Source organism: Seriola aureovittata, chromosome 7 (assembly GCF_021018895.1).
Source record: "Seriola aureovittata isolate HTS-2021-v1 ecotype China chromosome 7, ASM2101889v1, whole genome shotgun sequence".
NCBI classification, from domain to species: domain Eukaryota; kingdom Metazoa; phylum Chordata; class Actinopteri; order Carangiformes; family Carangidae; genus Seriola; species Seriola aureovittata.
The window spans coordinates 11,691,490-11,710,426 of record NC_079370.1 but is presented as its reverse complement, the minus strand read 5'-3'; the positions used below and the strand labels follow the sequence as shown (position 1 = coordinate 11,710,426).

Sequence of the window (18,937 nt, the reverse complement as noted above, 5' to 3'; positions counted from 1 at the left end):
TTGGTTCATTTTTGGGAACTTTTTATGCATTAATTTTTGTCTTTGTTTAGCACCTTAGCTTACAGTAGTGTGCCCGGTGTATTCACTGAGGAATAGATTCCACAGGGTACCAAAGACAAATATCCTCATCGGGTTATTTAGTCTGACTGTATCATTATATGTTGTCTGTTGATATCATGTTACAAAAAATACATATACCACAATAGAAGACTTTACCCACTCAATACAGTCATTACCATACCCTGCAAGGCAACGAGACCATTAACTCCACTACTCCATAAAAGATGGTCTCCTCACTAACAACTCCTCTTAACCTTCAGGATGTAGGAGCTCATTGAAGTGCTACCAACATATTGTTAAGGTCACTCCGAGGGTTCAGCCATTAAATCAATGCTGTTCTGTCAGGAAAAAAAAGAATAAATTGACACAAAACAGATTCTGGTCCCCTAATTGATACCACTGGGCTGTTGCATCGCTGAGCCTACAAGGTCCTTAGTGCATGATGATGATGAATATTCAGCCGGCCAAGTGTGTGAGATCAGCAGTCCAGCTGGAGATGTGTGTGTATAGTACAGTGTGTGTGTGTGTGTGTGTGTGTGTGTGTGTGTGTGTGTGTGTGTGTGTGTGTGTGTGTGTGTGTGTGTGTGTGTGTGTGTGTGTGCGGGGTTGGTAACTATCCAGATTGCACAGAGCTTCAAAGTGCAGTGACTGACAGACAGATGGATGACGGACGGAGTGAGGACAGAAATCTGTGGAGTGTGTGTGTGTGTGTGTGTGTGTCCATGAGTGTGTGTGTTTGTGTTGCGTGAAGTGGAACGGGCAGCCGGCCTTCTGAGTGGCACAAGGCACATCGCCAAGTGATTGAAGTGATAAAGGTAGAGGAGGAGTGGAGAGAGGGACGAGAATAGATTCAGTGATGAACGACCAGAGAGAGGCAGCAGATGTAATGAAGTGTGTTAGACTGGTATGTTTCAGCTTTTTATTCTCTTTGATACATTCGGTACTTTGATATGTTTGTTGTGTATCCGCTTTGTTGCATCACAGACGTCCCATTATTGCCACTGAGAGCCAAAATGATGGGAAGCTAAACTAACCATGGGTGCTTTTTTTTTTTGCTTTTTTTTCCTCCTTTTGGTCCACCATGCGTGACTTGTCATTGCACACTTCAGCCATGTGAGGGCACACTTACACCTATGATGTGCTGCACGCACTGGCTCATTCTCCATGCTGTCTCTCAGCTCTCTCAAATGGTGGAAGGATACTTACACCACGGTGAAAAGCAGAAGACAGTGAGCCTCGGGGAGAGCTGGATCTACATTCAAACTCTGTAGATGGAGCCATAAATATGAAATCACCTATGCAGACGCAGAGTATATTTTTATTCCAGGCATTGTTATGCTTTCTGGCCTGTGTGTCTCATGTGAGGGCAAGGTCCTATGAAAAGATTACTGAGCCCAGAATTACACAGAGAAATATGATATTTCACAAGGGAAAGGTTAACAGCGTGCAAGCCTCCTCGCTCACCAGACACAGTGCAGGATTAACACTATGGAGTCTGTGTGTGTGTGTGTGTGTGTGTGTGTCAGAGAGAGAAAGCGAGGGAGTAGGAGGGTGGGAGAGAAAGAAGGAGGCTAACAGGTGTTAATCAGAAAGGGAGTCCCGGCTGTAGAGGAGAGGCTGTAGCTGTGGTGGGGAACCAGAGCAAAAAGCAATTACATCACCTTCCCTACAATAATGTGCCATACTGTCAGTGCTGTCAGTGTTTATATATGTGTATGTGACGTGTGTGTGAAATGCATTTACGGGGCATGAGAGGGGAAGCTGTCAAAGGTGAGACTTTATAATGATGAAAAACACAGATGTACTTTGCAAATGGCACCTGAAAGAGCCGTCTGTCTATAACCATGTATTAAATTAAGGTTCCTGTTCATTTTGTGTTCCATTAGTTGTTCCATTTTGTTCCATGGCAACCGTAATTGGGCCAAACAGTGCTATCTCTGCTCCATGTTCTCTGATTAGTGGATCTTGATGTCACAGTCTTTCTCTCCACATCAGATAAAATGGCAGCAACCTCCTTTTTTTCCCCCGTCGGCTCCGGCTCTCTTCCTGTCCTCCTCGCAAAGAACCTCCCCCACGTGTTGCACCCTCCCCTTCCTGTCCAACTTTTCGCTGTCTCCTCTGCCTCACCCTCTCTACCTCCCCTCTGTGTCTCCCCCCTCTATGACCTGCTGAACCAGCACACACCGGCCTGTCTGTCAAATCGACGGAACAGGTGCTCCAGCTACAACCTCACTTCCCCCACTTTCCCCCTCCTCTGCAGCCCAAAGGCACACAGACTCACATTCTCTCTCTCTCACACACACACACACACACACACACACACACACACACACACACACACACACACACACACACACACAGGCACATGTGAGAGAGCATGCACACACAGGCAAACACTCTCCTCCATGTTCAGCCAAGTTGTTTTGGAGGCTTGAAGAGCGATGTGAAACTCGGGTGATTCTGCACCAGTGCTGATACATATGTAAACTTTACGCTGACGGACACAGACTTACTGACCTGTGACTCTCTGTGGTGTCACACACACTCACACGTATACACACACGCATATGTGCACGCAAACACCAGCTACTAAATCACTTTAAGAGGGCGACCCAAAGGTATCTTGACAGGAGCATATGAGCCTTGCAGTCCTGCTGCAGTACATGATTTGAAGTGAGTCCAAAACACTCCCGGGCTTTTCTCGCTGCCTTGTAATAAACCATCTCTTTATCCTGCCTTCGCTTTTCTATCCATCACATTACATGGCACTTCAGCTGCTAACGTTAAAGAACTGCACTGACTTCATCAGTGAGTCTACTTTTGACAAAGTCATGTACAAACAAACAAACAAACAAACAAACACTAAAGTGCTTATTGTTTGAATCTGCCCCCTCAGACAAGTCAGTAGATGTCAGGGGGGGAGAGTGAATGGCTTCTGTAAGGGAGAGGGGGGGGGCATAGAGGGGGAGGGGTACAGTTTGACAGTCGCTCACAGTTGGCACCAAGGATCCAGGATGCTTTGGGGCGGTCGGGGAGAGGGGCAGAGAGTGAGAGGCAGAGGTAGAGAGGGTGAGTTTCTATCGTAAGGGGACGGAGGAACCACAGATCCTTTCTCTCCTTGCAGCTCACCTTTAGGAACAGAAAAAAACTGAGAAGTTTGGAAACAGGCGAAAGAAAGAAAAAAAGGATATGAAAAGAACATGAAAGAAAGATATCGTCATTAAACGCACTACGAAGTTCTCTCTTTCCCTCTCTTCCTCCATCTCGTACCTCTCTCAATTTAATCTTAAATCCACTCCAATTTCCCCCGAGGGACTCAATTCTCTCTTTTCCTGTAAGTATTCTCTTTCATTCTCTTGCTTTTATTCTCTCAGTGTTTTCAGTGCCTTCTTGTGCCTCAGTGCCCTGTGAAATAATACCTGTGCCAGACAAGAAATCTCAATCAATTGCTTGTTATTTGATTGCATTAATGAGTGAGTGGCCTCCTTTTGGACTCTTCATATTGTAAATAAATCAGGTGTGTGCATTTATGGGATTGGGAATAGGAAGAGCACTTTTTGTGATTTAGTATGCATCACCTCAGCTATTCCAAAGCACATGTGTGTGTGTGTGTGTGTGTGTGTGTGTGTGTGTGTGTGTGTGTGTGTGTGTGTGTGTGTGTGTGTGTGTGTGTGTGTGTGTGTGTGTGTGTGTGTGTGTGTGTGTTTGTCCACTCCCTTCAAACAGCCTTCCTCTGGGTGTTCTGTGGCTGGCTAGTTCAAATCAATATTGCTAACAGGTTGTGTGTGTGCACTAATGCAGCTTATGTAGATTCCCAGCTCTCTCTATTTGAGAGTCAGCTCCTCTCCTTTTCAGTGCGCGCGACACATTCGCGGTCCTGCTGTCACACTGCAAATGTGTGGTGCGATGCTGTAGGTGTTGCCAGTTCATGTTTGTCCGTCACAATCAGTGTCCTCCAGCTCTGACGTCTGGAGTATCTGCTGGGGCTTCTGTCTCTGTCAGTCATGCAAGCTCGACTCTCCTCTTCCTCCTCTTCCTCTGGCTCCTCGCTCAGTCTCTCTAAAAGCCTCCTTGTCTGTTTAATTCTCTGTGTCGTTAGCTCTGTCTCTGTGGGTGGGCCTCTGTGACTCTCTGTGTGATTATGACAGGCTGTCTATAGGGAGGCCTGCTGTTGCCAGAGCAGCTCACCACAGTGTTCAGTCTGCCTGTGGGTCTGAGAGGCTTTGCGTCTGTATTTCCCCCTCAATCTATCTCCGCTGTGCTTTGTGTGCCTCTATCAATATCGGTTTGTGTCTATCAGTGGATTAACAAGCATCTGTCTCTCTCACTCTCCTGCTTCCTCTGCTCCCTTGCATTCCCAACAGCCAGAGACAGAAGGAGAGGGGTCCATTCCTCCTGGTATCGTGACACCAGGAATTTCCTCTTTCTCTCTGCTTCACTCCCTCACTCCCTCACAACTTCCTCTCCACCATGACACTGCTGGCCTCCGAGAGGTCGCTTCTCATCCGGAACAAGTTCCGCTCAGGTGAGAATCCTGGAGACTCGGCTCATGGCAATTAAAGGGGAGAAGGATTTATTTTCCAACAACAGTGGCTTTACATCTGAGGCATAATTGGCAACATTAGCATCAATAGGTAGAGGTGAAGTGTTTGTGAAGGTTATTGGCTGGTCAGTCACGTTGTCTATCATGTGATCAATAGAGCGTAGGTATTGATCATGGTGAATGGATTTAGTGATTGCTACCCACAGAGAAAGATGTCTTGAGTAGACGTGGAGACAGCTGAGATCTTTCTATGTTGCTGAGTGACACTTGGAACAAGACATTGGCTGCTTTGTTGATCCGCATGGTAAAACAGATTCTTGGCCTTTACCAGGAAAGTATTTTATATTTTAAGCCTCTATAATATAAAATATTCATATTGAAGTAAAAACAGTCTGAGGTAAATTCTGTAAAAAGTTCCCTAATTACTTTTTATGAAGAATTGAACTTAAAGCAAATCAGAGAAATAAAGTTCTGACACCAAAGTTCAAGGCTTCTTATTAGAGATTATTTAATTCCAACTAACAATTACTGAAAAGTATAATAGCATGTTTTTTGTGGATTACATTTGATTAAGTTTGAAATGTAAAAGTATGTTGCAGATGTGAGATTAGAGTCCAACAATTCCCATAGAAAAGTGTAAATATGATTATAGGTGACGTGTCAGATGATAACCAAGTCTGTAAGTAGACTCCAAAGTCTGTTAAGATCTTATGGCGGACATTGATCAAAAAACAGATGAAATTAATTCTAAACTATATCCCAGAGTTGTACTAATCCAAAATATTATACAACTTTATGATACAACCACTGTTCTGCGACAAACAGCATTGAACAATCCTTCTCATAGCTGTATTATGTGAGTTTCCCTACAAGTTGCACCGGCCGCTGTTGTGCTCCCAGGCAGCTGTCGCAAACGACTGGTAACATAGAGAGGTGAGGAAATGACATAGAGACAGTCCCCTAGGTGTACAAACACCTGCTGGAAAACGTGATTCGTTATGGCAGCTGCTCTGTTTGAAATCATGTATGTACATAGCTGAGCATGAGGAATATCAGTTCAACATTATAGCTGATGCTGAACCTTTGGATATTGTCAGAGGCCCGAAGAAGGGAGGGAAGCCATTTTTTTTTTATTATACTTTTGATCCTTTAACGGTGTCGCTCAGATTTATCTTGGGACAGATAGTTATGTGAATGAAAGTTAAGTTCAAGACTTCAGTACAAAGCAGTGGTAAACAAGCACAAACACACACACACACACACATACACACACACACACACACACACACACACACATACACACACACACACACACACACATACACACACACATACTAGCATCAATATGTAGAGGTGAGGTGTTTGTGAAGGTTATTGGCTGGCCAGTCACGTTGTCTATCATGTGATCAGAAGGGTGTCGGGATTGATCATAGTGAATGGATTTAGTGATTGCTACCCACAGACAGATGTCTTGAGTAGACAGACAGATTCTTGGCCTTTACCAGGAATTATTGTTATTATTATTTTTATCTAAAGAACCTATAATATAAAATATTCATGTTGACATAAACAACACTCAGAGATAAAGTTTGGAAAATGTTTTCAGTTATTTTTTATTAAGAAATTAACAATGACAAACTCTAATCTGCCTCATTGTTGGGTTTGATAAGATTTGAATGACAATGGTCTGGCAACATAAGCAAAACCCCACAGATTTTGATTAAAATACTGCTAAATCCCGATTATTACACAGAAGAGCATGACGTTAGCTTTTCCTAAATGAGTCCCGTCCACTATGAACCAGTGGAAAAAATTAAAGTCAAAACTCAAATACAGAAAACTCTCATGTAAACTTTCTGAGAGTGTTCTAACTTTGGAGGAACATAGTGTGTTCATGTAGGACCCCATCACTCATAGATAGAAGATGATGGAGGAAATATATTTTCAGGGCCTTTAAGCAAATCAGAGACATAAAACTTTGACACCAAAGTTCAAGCTTTGTTATTGAAGATTATTTGATTCCAACATTTTTTGCTGGAGTATAATACCATGCTTTTTTGTGGTTTACATTTGGTTAACTTAATATTTTAAAAGTATATTACAGATGTAAAAAAAATAGACATGTACTGTATGTAACGTTTTCTCTATCCAGAAAACCCTTGTTATTAGTGACACCGGTGGCCGCCAAGTGAACTGCAGCATCGTGTTGCTGGAGCGCGTGCAAGTGAGCGTCCTCGGCATCACGTGACTGAACGTGATTAACTGGCATCACGTTTAATGATGAAGTTATTGAAGCTAAACTGATATCATAGTGAACCATAAACTATATTTTGCCTATAATCTGTATTTTTTTTACCATATTTGACTCTCCTGCGTAGACACAGCGTTAAACAAATTGTGGAGATAGATCCGGCTACTCTACAGTTTGACTAACGTTTTTTTAAAAATAAGATTTTTTAAAAATAAGATTTTAAAGATAAGATGATCTAGCTCAAATAGTTTAGCGTTAGCCAACACGAGGTCTCTTGGTCCCAAAACCAAACAAAGGTCTCCCCATGAACTGAATGCTCTGCTGACGATCTTTATTTGTCACTAGATAAAACTTTTTTTGTGCTAACCTAGAGTTTGTGTTATAAATCTGCGATATGTGGGAGCCGGTGGTTTGTTGGTCGTTAGCGGACTAAGCTAACATTAGCCAGTGTTGGGGAGCAGAAGAGAGGCACTGAGGCAAGCCACTCAGGACCGAGCTTAAACGTCCCAGAAAATTCATCCTGTAGATGTAAATCAGTCCCCGGTGCTGATGTAGAGAAGTGAGCTAGTCGGGGGAAGGTCTTATTTTTCAAGGTACGTAACAATCTGTTCACACATTGGCAATACAAAAGTGAATAATACATGTAATTTACTTCACATTGGTCCATGTTGTACCTTTAACACTAGTGTCCAAAATGTCCCACAGAAAAATGTAAATATCATCGTAGGTAGGTGGTAGGTCTGGTGATAACTGACCCACAGTCTGTAAGTTGACTCTTTTGGGCGAAACTGATCAAAAAAATCAGAAATTGATTCTAAATTATATCCCTGAGTTGATGTACTAATCCAAAATATTACCCGTACTGAATACAACTGTAGGAAACCACCAATATTCTGTGACAAATAGCATTGAACAACACTTCACATGGCTGCATATTGCGAGTTTCCCTACAAGTTGTAGTACTGTTGTGTTCCCAGGCAGCTGTCGCAAACTGGCTGGTAGAGGAAATGACATGGAGACAGTCCCCTAGGTGTACAAACACCTGCTGGAAAACGTGATTCTTTATGGCAGCTGCTCTGTTTGAAATCATGTATGTACATAGCTGAGCATGAGGAATATCAGTTCATCAGTTTGCCAGTATATAAAACTGATGTTGATCCATTGGATATGATATGATACGGTTTGTCAGATCTCTTATTCATTGTTTAATTGCGAACAATTTTATCTGTTTTTGTTAACCTTCGGCATTATTTTTTTCCAATACAAAATTGCCATGTTGCACATATTGGTGCATGCTTAATGTTAATGTCGCTGTTAAGAAAACATGCTAATCCTTGAATTAAATCCCTTAAACCCCTGCAAAACTGCTAAACCCCTTAAAACAAAATGTCTGCCTGTGACCCTTTGTCAGAGCTTTTATGTGTCAATGAGTTGCAAGCCAAAGAATCCTTCTAAGGTTGTTTAATTTGAATCATTTTAAGAGGTCAGAAGAAGTGAGAAGCCATTATTTTACAAAATTTTTGGCAGGGCAAACAGTAATATGTTTTTCCTATCTAGTTAATCCAGTGCCCCTTAGATTTATCTTGGGACTTATCCCCAAATTGGAAACCCCTATATTATGTGATGTATGTTAAGTTATGTGATTGAAAATGGAGCTCAAGACTGGTATTGAGACCCAGTTCAAATACAAAACAGTTTACTGGTAGACATGCATAAACTGAAATCAAGCTGAGACTCCACCCTGACAACCATTGCTTTTCTAGTTTGATATGAGGATAGAGCATAGTGTGAAAAATCTGCTTCTAAATCCAGATTTCTGAGAGTTTAAACTTTTGTTTTGAGTTGACAGAGAGGCAGGCAAGCAGGAAGAGTATGGTTAGCAGCACAAATGAGGATGACGTGAGGAGTAGGGGATGTAAGAGAGGCTTGTGGAGAGAGTGGGACAGCTGACGGGGGGATGGGACCAACAGAAATAGACATACTGAGAGATAAATAGTTACTGCCCTCAACCCCCCGCGCAGTTCTCCCCTCCCCTCGTCAGGTCTCTCAGGTCTCAAAACTGACCGAAATGTATCATGGGGGGGAGCACTCGGTGTAATGAGCCCAGCCCCACCTTTCTTCACCTGTTTGTGTGTGTACTAAAAGTTAATGTGTGTGTGCATATGTCTGGTGTGTAGGTGTGTGAGGGCACGCAAGAAGATACATAATCTACAAGCGCTGCAAAGTCATGAGATAATATAAGTTCCATGTCGGTATCATTTAACAGTGACCGTGCTGTCTTGCATTGCTCAACTCTTACCTTTCCACGTCAGCATGATTTCTTTTCCCAGATAATTTGTCCTTTAAACAGAAGTCATACTAACTTACTGTTCCATCAGTGTGACTCATAATATTTCATCATCTTTTCAACAGCCGGCTCAATCTCTGTTCTTCTCTTTCAGTCCTGCAGTTGAGGATTCAGAACCGAAGGCAGAGTGAAATCAATGCAGACCCAGGTTAGTCTATGTGTATCATTAACATTGTGATTGATCCATTTACACTATGACTGCAGGTTGGATTTCATGTTAATGATCTTCGAGTCACCTCTTTCAGAAAAAGATGATTGCCTATTGATCACTCAATGTCTATGCAGGTTTTACCATATTGACCAGCTTTTACTTTCCTTTGATTTTACTTTAGAAGTGTAAATTTTGTGTTTAGGTTTAAGCTTTTAGCCTCTGACTGTGCAAATATCTACTTTAATTGAAAGGTTAAAAGGTTAATGTTGTCATATTATACTGTATATCTAGTTGAATAATACCAGCATTAACCAAACAATGTTAATAACAGGGAGAGAATTAAAACAACTTTTAAAACATGATGCAAAATTTTCATTATGAATCAGTGGAAACAATAACCTCTAATATACATGATATGCAAAATGTGCATTGTGTAACATTAATCAGTCTGCACCAGGCCACACATACAGCAGTGATCAGGATTGTAGAGTTGCGCTATAAAAACCTTGCATCTTTTAATTGTAATGAAGTAGGAAGTTAATATGCAGAGATTGTGCCAGTTTGGATGCAAGCCTAAATATGTCGAGCTAACATATGTTCAGGAATAACATTATGCACTTAATAGTCATTAAAAGTCATTAGCTGAAGACATGTGTGTAAATGAATTAAGCCATAAGCACAAAATTACCATAAATTCCTCCACATCTGTGCAGAAATTGTTATACACTGTATTCCTGTGTGCAGAAATATGACAACCAATCCCAGGTATTTTGTTGAGAGGCAGAGCACCTTGCTTCGTTTCCCTTCTAGTTGTCTGAGGCTGAAGCAGGTTTCACCATAAGCACTGCACATTCTGATACCTGTCGACACAAAAGAGAGTGTGAGATGCTCTATGCTGTAACTTGGAGTTTGGATTTTTTTAAAAAAGAAAAAAAAACAAAACTTGTCTTCACATCTTGTCTGTTTCCATAGGGTTGAAATCTATCAGTCCCCCTAAAAAAGCAGAGACAGACCAGAGTGAAGCTCTGGTGAGTAGCATGTTATTTCTATACTACAGGTCAAATACTGACTGTGGTGCAGTAAGAGCCAAGCAGCTGTGTAAAGGCCTTTTCTCCTCTAGATATATTATGTTTTTTAATTTATATTCATTTGCATTAATGATTATATTTGATAGAACAGAATGAGACCAGATTTTTGTTTTCCTGTAATACTTAATTATCGTTTATGTAAGTTCATAAGAAATCAATTAACATGAGTTATGAGATATTAATAGTATAGGTCATTGCTGCTTCCACCATTGAATGGGTTAAGTGGTCTCCTCCTCAACTAAAAAGAACCAATTTGTTCTAGTTTCAATAGAAAATCTTAGTAGCACGGGATCAAACCTCTATTTTACCTTGCAAATATTCTGGGGTAAACACTGGTGTAAATCAGTATTTCATTAGACTACAGTGGCATTAAATACGGTTTTATTTAACTTTGCCCTGAATGAACTGCTTTGTAATCTCTGGGCCCTGGCTGTTGGTTTGACCTGCTGTTTCCTGATGCAGCGTCTAACTGACGATGGTGCCACTCAGAAGTTGCCCCCTAGTGGTCTGAACACTGAAACTGCACAAGGTGATGCCCTGTCTACAGTAATGTTACTGTCTCCTTCCTCCTTTACCCTGTATGCTCCCGAAACAACTGCATAGTAACACATTTCCCCATCCCTCTCTCCTCTTTTCTGTGTGTATTTTATCGTGTCTGGGCTGACTTGCACTCTCTGTTGTACAGTAGTTGTGTGAGGAAATGAAGTGTGTAAATCTGGCAATGGCGTCTGTGTTTCATCAGCTGTCAGTTAAATAGAAATGTGACCTTGTTGCACACTGTATCTCTGCATTTTAAGCAGCCTGCAAACATATCAGTGATTGACAGCACATGATAAACCCACCCATCCAGGGATCAGAGTCATCTTTTTCTGCCAGTACTGACATCTCTCACTCTCATCTCTCGTTCTCTTTTTATCTCTTCTCCTACTCTCCACACCCTCTAACCTTAACCTTACCATTTCAAAAAACTGTTATTTTAATATCTGGCTTTTCAAAATGTCTGGTTTCCTAAACAGTCCCTTTCTGCCCTTTTAAAATTTGTGTGTGTGTGTTGTGTGTGTGTGTGTGTGTGTGTGTGTGTGTGTGTGTGTGTGTTCGTGTTCATATCCAGGGGAATACATCTCCCTATGGGCAGGAGTGTTTACTATTTTTTGATGCCTCTGTTGGTTTGATTTAGGACTGATCGCCTGTGGCAACACTGTTGTGCATGCTCACATCACATATGTTCTGAAATCCTGTTGCTTCTCTCTCTCTCCCTCTCTCTCTGCTGATCTCCCATCTGTCCCCCTTCTCTCCACTTATCTGCACCGTTCCTCCCTCTGTCTCCCACCTGTAGAGAGGACTGTGTCTGGCGCCCAGAGGCAGAAGAAGGCTCGCCAGGCGCAGGACCTCACTGAGAGGATCCAACATCCGCCTGGACCCGTGGAGCAGCAGCACGAACACACACTGCCCCTGGAGAACCGTGAGTCAACACGCATCCGCATGCACCAGCACACACAGACAGAGTCGCACACATTTCTTATATCCCACCCAATCTCCTCTGCTCCCCTTTTGACCTTACCACCTTTCACTTCTCATTTCCTCAGGTCCTGCCTCTTTCCCTCTGTCCGCTGATGTCTTCGAAGATGACATCTCCTCCTGCTCCTCCTCCTCACCCAATGAGCAAAATGGTGTTCACCAATCACCGGCCTTATCTTCTTTGCCAGGGCTCTCAGGTGACCAGTTACTCAGTGACTTCTCAGCTGTGGGCCCGCCCCTTAACCACAGCCCCAATCATGCTCAGGTGAGGAGATTTAGTTTAATTCAGACTCATGTATTGCACTGTGTTGGTTGCAACGAGGAAGTCTGATAAATTAATTCTCAACAATAAACTCTGATTAATACATTAAAGTAAACATTAACAGACTGATGAGTTTATAAATATCCTCATATGTCAACTCTGATAATCCGATATTCTGCCTTCAGTCTGGTTTGGCGTTGCTCCCGGCAACCGAGGGCATCAGACAACCTATGAGTGTAACACTGGGTGAATCGAACTCCATGGCAACAACTGGGAGACCAAATGGGATGTATCTGACCTCTCAGACCACACCCCTGCTGCCAAAGGTAAAGTGGGGGTAGTGCATGCTAATGTGGTCACATAAAAAAAAAAAAAACCTTTGGTTTCTGTTTGGCTTTCACATTTTGGCTCATTTAAATTCTATAAGGACGTGTTTCTGTTCTGATTATTTTTATGACTCAAAATAAAGGTGCAATCCCAAGAATGCAATGAAATAAATGTGGCAATATGACATTTTCATCATTCATTCATTTATTCAGACAGACAGACAGACAGACAGACAGACAGACAGACAGACAGACAGACACCTGCTGCTGTACTGTAAAACCACATCTCACACACACACAAACACACACGCACAAACAATACGAGTCCCGCTGTCGCACCTGGTGATCAACATTTAGATTGTGTATGTGTTTGCTATGGTGACAGATATTCACAGCAGGTATACAACAAAAGATAAAAGAGCACTGTGGAGGTCTTTAACCTAACAGGACAGTCACTCCTCTGTTTTGTCAAACACAATGCTCTGCTCTAAGCTGCTCTGCATTCATTACTGTCACTTTGCACTTCTGGGGTAGCTCAGTATTTGCCCTGTAGGTTAACGCATTCACACACAAGCAGCGTTGCTGTATGTCAGAACCAGCACATGCTGTCATTTGGAGTTTTGTGAGGCATTTATACATTTCATGTAAGAGTTTAACCTTGACATGGGGCAAATACCGTCAAACGTGAAATGACTTGACATTTTCTCTGGGATATTTGATAAGCTATTCTTGAAAGTACTCACTAGAACCACAGTATGGTTACGGTGTAATGAAACATGGGCAATATGTGTGTCTTTACAGACAGCTCGCCCTCCCAGCCCTGCCTGCTCATCATCCCTGCCCTCCTCCCTAAACTTCAACCACCTACCGCGCCCACGGAAACCGAGGGACACCAAACCCAAGATGAGGAAACTCAAGTATCACCAGTACATTCCTCCAGACCAGAGAGGAGGGTCAGGGACTGGAGGTACCAATTGCTTTATTCTTCTACATTTATTCTCAAACTGATAAAAAAATTATTTTCATTGGTTTATTTTCATTCTTATTGCTAGCTTTTAAGGTAAAGCCTAAAAATCATATTTCCAGGGGGAGGAGCCAAACAGAAGAGCCCTACCCCTACCCAGTCTTTAGACCCAGCCTATTCCCATATCCTGAAGCAGCAGCAGGTCTTCCTTCAGCTTCAAATCCTCCAGAACCAGCAGCAGCAGCAGCAGCAGCAGCAACAACAACAACAACAACAACAACAACAACAGCTACAACCACAACAACAGCTCACTGTTGTACCCAGGTATGCATGTAGTTCCCTGTTGATAATGCAATTCAAATTGAGCCAACTATGCAACAAGACATTAGTCCTCATATGGTTTGGATAAGTTAAAGCTTCTGTCATTTGTTCAGCGGAGACCACAGCGATCTTGTGAAGTCCTCTGGAGCCATGCCCCTGAACCCCCAACCTGTTCCTGCCACAACAAACCACACCCCTATGGACACAAACCCCACATCCAAACCTGAGCTTCTCCCAGCAAATCTTGTTGATCTGACAGTAAGAATATCCATCACACAAGATTGGTTCTAAAAAGTTTTAAAATGCCTGAGAGCTGATTCATGAACAAGACCTTCCACTGTCACCCTTTCCCATTCCTCAGGTGTCAGAGTTGCGGCAGCAGCTGCGTAAGCGTGGCCTCCCTGTCTCCGGTACCAAGCCTGCCCTGTTGCAGCGTCTTCGCCCCTTCCAGCTTCCCCACGCTTGCCTCACCCCTGCTCCCCTCTCTCAGCTGGGTGCCAGTGTGGAGCCCCTCACCCCGCTGCCACCCAGCCAGAGCCCTGGCTCAAGTTCCAGCTCTGGACCGGACTCGCCCAGTAGCAGCCCCAACCAACAGCTCTACATCCAGGACAGAGGAATTCCTAATGGGATTCTCGGTGATCGTCCAAATGGAATTCTGAACAATGTCCCAAACAGGTTCATAAATGCTGCGCCGGTCAGTTTGCCAGGTGAACAGTGCGGTCTTACCAACGCTGTCTTCCTGGCTCCTGCCAGCACCGCCTCAGGAACTCCCAGTCCCAGTCTACCCATGTCGTCCTCCTCACCCCTGCAGTGTGGGACTCCCTGGAGAACTGAGAACGAGCAGCAGCAGCAGCAACAGCAGGAGCTGAGTGTGGAGCTGGAGATGAGGGAGAGGATAAGGAGCAGACCCAGGGACCGCTCCACTAACGCAGGCAATGAGGTGAGAACAGACAAGCTTGGCTGTGTTGAAGAACTGTTCATTTAATGCGATGCGAATTACACTCATTAATACCATTTTACAATTCCTCTAGTCTTGTGAAGGATCCCTTCATCCCTTCCTGCAACAGGATCCAGGATGCTCCAGGGGGAAGCCAGAAACAGATGCACAGACTGAGGTGTTGTTTACACAGGTAACGCACGAATCAATTTCTTGGATAATCACGAATGTAGATGATTCTTTTCAAGAGTACACTCCAGAGTCACCTTCAATATAGAAAACTGCTAAAACAGCAAACTCTCGTCACCACCTGTCCACTAATTTACGTCCGCTTTCTAATCAGGTGTTTTGCTTCCAACCATGTGATGTGATTGGCCAGGACTTTGAGCTGCCAGTGCAGATTACTGCGAGTCCTGTGCAGACCTTGCCAGGTGTCCGGAGTTTGGAAGAAGAACTACAAGAGGCTATCCAGAAAGCACAGGTTAGCGTCAGTAGATGCATTAGAAAAGATCAACAAGAGTTTCTTTTGCACAGTGGGAACTAAGCTTTTTTCCTTCCTTTTGACCACAGATGGACCCTCGGCAGTCTATAGATGACATTCTGGATGAACCTATTGCTTCTGTTGGTAAGTATCCCATAATTAATAAAGAATACATTTTAAACGGTACTCATATATCTTTAAGGGTCTAATCCTTTTTACTACCTCTTTTCTAGGCTCTGTCAATGTGTCTGATCATAAATCTTCTGCCCACTCTGCTCCTGGCCCTTCTCCTCCTCCTCCTCCTCCTCTTCCTTCTCCTCAAGCCGATCAGCCCCAGGCCACCCAGCAGCACACCAGGGATGACAACTTCCTGCCCTCGCCCCTTTGCTCCTCTCTCTTGCTGGAGCTTCCCCCATCTCCAGCTGTGATAAACCCCAGCCAGGTTGTCCCAGCTCCTCCCCCACCTCCCATTTGCACCTCCCCTCTGCCGTCCACTGGGAAGTCACGGAAACGACGGGCTCCGACACCTTTTGACGCTGCTGACTGGCTTGAAACGCTGACGTCTGGCCTCCGCCCTCTTACTCCACCGACAGCTCCCTTTGTTGAGTCAGACTTCAGTCTGGATTCAGATCTGAATGTCAATCGAGTGTTGGATCTGATGATAGAGCAGTGGTGAGGACTTGTGCGCACATATCTGTTTGTAACTCCTTTGTATGTACAGTAGGTGAGCGTTGTATTTTTTGATGGTTATTAATGCGGCTAACTGTATGCATCCCACTGAGGGCACAAGATTGTGAATAGAGACCTCCATCCATCCATCCATCCATCCATCCATCCATCCATCACTGATAGGCTGTTAGAGTCACAGGCTCCACGCAATGTCGAGAGCTGGATTCATTGCAGCGATCAGATCAAACATGGCTTTGATGGGGCAACGAGAGCTCAAACACACGCAAACACATGCACGCTACGCACACATAAACAGTACAGAGCGCTGTTTAAAAGCACTTGGGCTCAGCCAGAAATGGCAAACAAGCAACACATCTGTGGATTGACACACTCCACAGCACAATGTTTGCAGTGCAAAACAAAAGAAAACCTGGTGGCGTATTAATTTAAACATGCTTCCTGACTGCACTGGGAGAATGTTGTTTCTGACTTATCTCCAAAACCCGTTGTTGGATTGGGTTGAGTGTGGCCCCTGGTGTCATTGAGTCCTAGCCATTCATAAAGCCCATTTAGAGTGTGTAAAAGCCAGACAGAGCACACAGCTTGTGTGTGGCTCCAAACCTTAACCCCGGTGCCAGACACACAGTCGGCATGCAGAGAGAGAAAGCTGGCAGAAGCTACAAACAAGCAGTGTGTGTGCGCGCGCGTGTTCGAGTAAATGTGCAAGCTTGTGTGTGTGTATGTTAAAGTATGCGTGTGCTCAATATATCTATGTGTGACTGTACACACAAGACTGCTTTTGTTTGTGTCATCGTGTCAACGCACAAATGCTTCTATGTATATTTATCAGCATTCACGCCAAAAGCACTTGTAGCTATTTGTTTGCTCACAGTTAAGTGTGGCTGTCTATGTGTGGTATGATTGATCTGTGAGAGGATACGTGTGAAAGGCACAGAGATGAGGTGGAGGATTTCTGTGTCCACATTTCAGACCAGACATTTCACTGTAGTCTCATTGCCAGCGGGCAGTAACTCCAGTGTAGTTATCCAGTGTAATCATCAGAACAACCACATTACCTTGTTCAAGTCACTGTTCTCCAGGAGAGCAATCAGGCAACCAGCCCACAAATAGTCCCCATACACATGCACCACTCAGACAAGTGAAAGTTTCCTCATCACTTTGTAAAAACAGGTGGTCATTTTGTTCCCTGATTAACCCCCAACTGTGTCTGGCCTGCTGCTCAGTGCTTACCCTGCCACTTGCAAAGCCAGATTTAGCACAATTTATAACCCAACACCAAGGCCACACCTGTTCACTTAGTGTAAATTAATTCCACAGATGTATTATTTGACATTGTTAAATCTTTGCTGTACATTTCAATATACAAAATGACCATTTCTATGAAAAGAAAATGCACTGTAGAATTAGCACAAAATAATATGTTTGGAAAATATGCAACATGTCACATGACCAGAGGTGAAGCTGATACAGTAAATGCTGCACATTTTCTTAATGGTGACAGTGATTTTGCTTTTATATTCTACATGATTTACTGGTCATGCAGAAATGGGTACATTATTTGTTTGCATAATACACGTTCAGTGAGTTATGTCCATTCTCAGCCCCACTTAACATAATGACATTAATGAAAAAAAATCTGACAGAGGTTAGCTGCCATTAACCTCTGCTGTACCAGATAAATGTAATTTAGAAACAAGATCCCATCTACATAAAATTATATTCTGTCCTTAATTGGCTGCATTTCCCATCAATCATTTTGGAGAGCTCTGATTGGCTCATTCATATCCGGAAAATTAATATAATTTGATAACTAACCGGGTGTCCTTCTGTATGACCACTTTATTTTGACAGAAAAAGTGTTTGTCCCCTGTTGTGTCTCCAAAATATTGTGTTAAAATGCTGAGTGCAATATGATTTATGTAAAGACCACAGAAACAGGCAGATCTGAGGTCAAACTACAGTATGTTCATGTCATGTTTGCTGCCAGCCTGTTTCTGATTCTGATGATAAACCAGTGTCTTACTAAGCAAGACATTCATGGTCAGTTCTTAGAAGAAGATATCTGTGCATTGGAAAATCTTCAGCTTTAAGTTGAAGCAGTTCTTGAACAGCTTTACAGAGACAATGAAAAATGCAGTTAGATGTGAATGGATAGCTATGATAATCATAGTGATCAATAAACATTGCCTACTGCATGAAAAAAAAAAGAAAATTGTTTGGCAGGAGAGTAAGATGCTACCTCCTGTGACTTCCAATGCTTTAGGGCTTACACCAGTGTTTTCCTTGTTTCTCGTTTAATTTCCGAACACTGGTGCAGAGTCTCCTGGAACACCCCTGAGACTGTTTCACAGGCTTGATTAAACATAGGTTTAATACTTCTGCTCTAAACTGGCTTTGAAATTGACTTGATCTAGATTGGAAGCTGGTAAAGACAGACGTCAACTGGAAACACTGGGGTGTTTCGGGTAACTGAGACTCTGTTGGCCAATTCTGCTGCTATAAATGCCTTATTGTGAAATGTGAGACAAAATAAAATCTGTTTGCTTTTATTTATTATGTAACTTATTCATGAAAATTATACCAACCTCTGTCCAAAATGTATTTAAAAGCATTAAGAAAATTAAAGTCTTAATAGATTTTCTATGTGGTTCCACTTTGTTTCTTTTATCCATGTTAAGTGAGCAAACAGCTCATTGCTGTGAAATGGCACGCTGAAGGGATTAACAAGTAGATTGCTTTATGAGTAAAGAACTACTGATTGCTTATATATTTCACAAGAAACTGTCCCAAATTATGTCTTATCAAATATTGATGATCACAAAGTAAATTAAATATTCATTTGTACCAATATGCTGCTTAAATATCCATGAAACAGCACTAACATCCACACAGCTTGATGGTTAATCTTCATAATGACACAGTATTGTAATGTGGAGGAACGAAGATATAGCTACAAATAAAATGCAGGATAAACTGTGACCTCCAGTCAGTGATCATC

The 18,937-nt window shown here is 42.8% G+C and overlaps 1 protein-coding gene across 3 annotated transcripts; it reads left to right on the top strand.

Moving 5' to 3' along the window:
- The first annotated feature begins 3,095 nt into the window (after nt 1-3,095).
- On the top strand, nt 3,096-18,580 carry si:dkeyp-69b9.3 (myocardin). 3 transcript variants are annotated; one of them, XM_056380206.1, is made up of 16 exons: nt 3,096-3,394; nt 4,425-4,585; nt 9,296-9,349; nt 10,325-10,380; nt 10,903-10,969; nt 11,777-11,902; nt 12,027-12,223; nt 12,406-12,546; nt 13,348-13,513; nt 13,633-13,834; nt 13,945-14,089; nt 14,193-14,771; nt 14,863-14,961; nt 15,148-15,249; nt 15,339-15,393; nt 15,483-18,580. In XM_056380206.1, exons 2-16 carry the CDS (start codon nt 4,531-4,533, stop codon nt 15,923-15,925), a joined length of 2,487 nt encoding a protein of 828 aa, XP_056236181.1. In that variant the 5' UTR covers nt 3,096-3,394; nt 4,425-4,530; the 3' UTR covers nt 15,926-18,580. The 3 variants fall into 3 exon arrangements, with proteins under 3 accessions (XP_056236181.1, XP_056236182.1, XP_056236180.1); XM_056380207.1 differs by having other exon boundaries at nt 15,112-15,249; nt 15,573-18,580; XM_056380205.1 differs by having other exon boundaries at nt 15,112-15,249.
- The last annotated feature ends 357 nt before the right edge of the window (nt 18,581-18,937 follow it).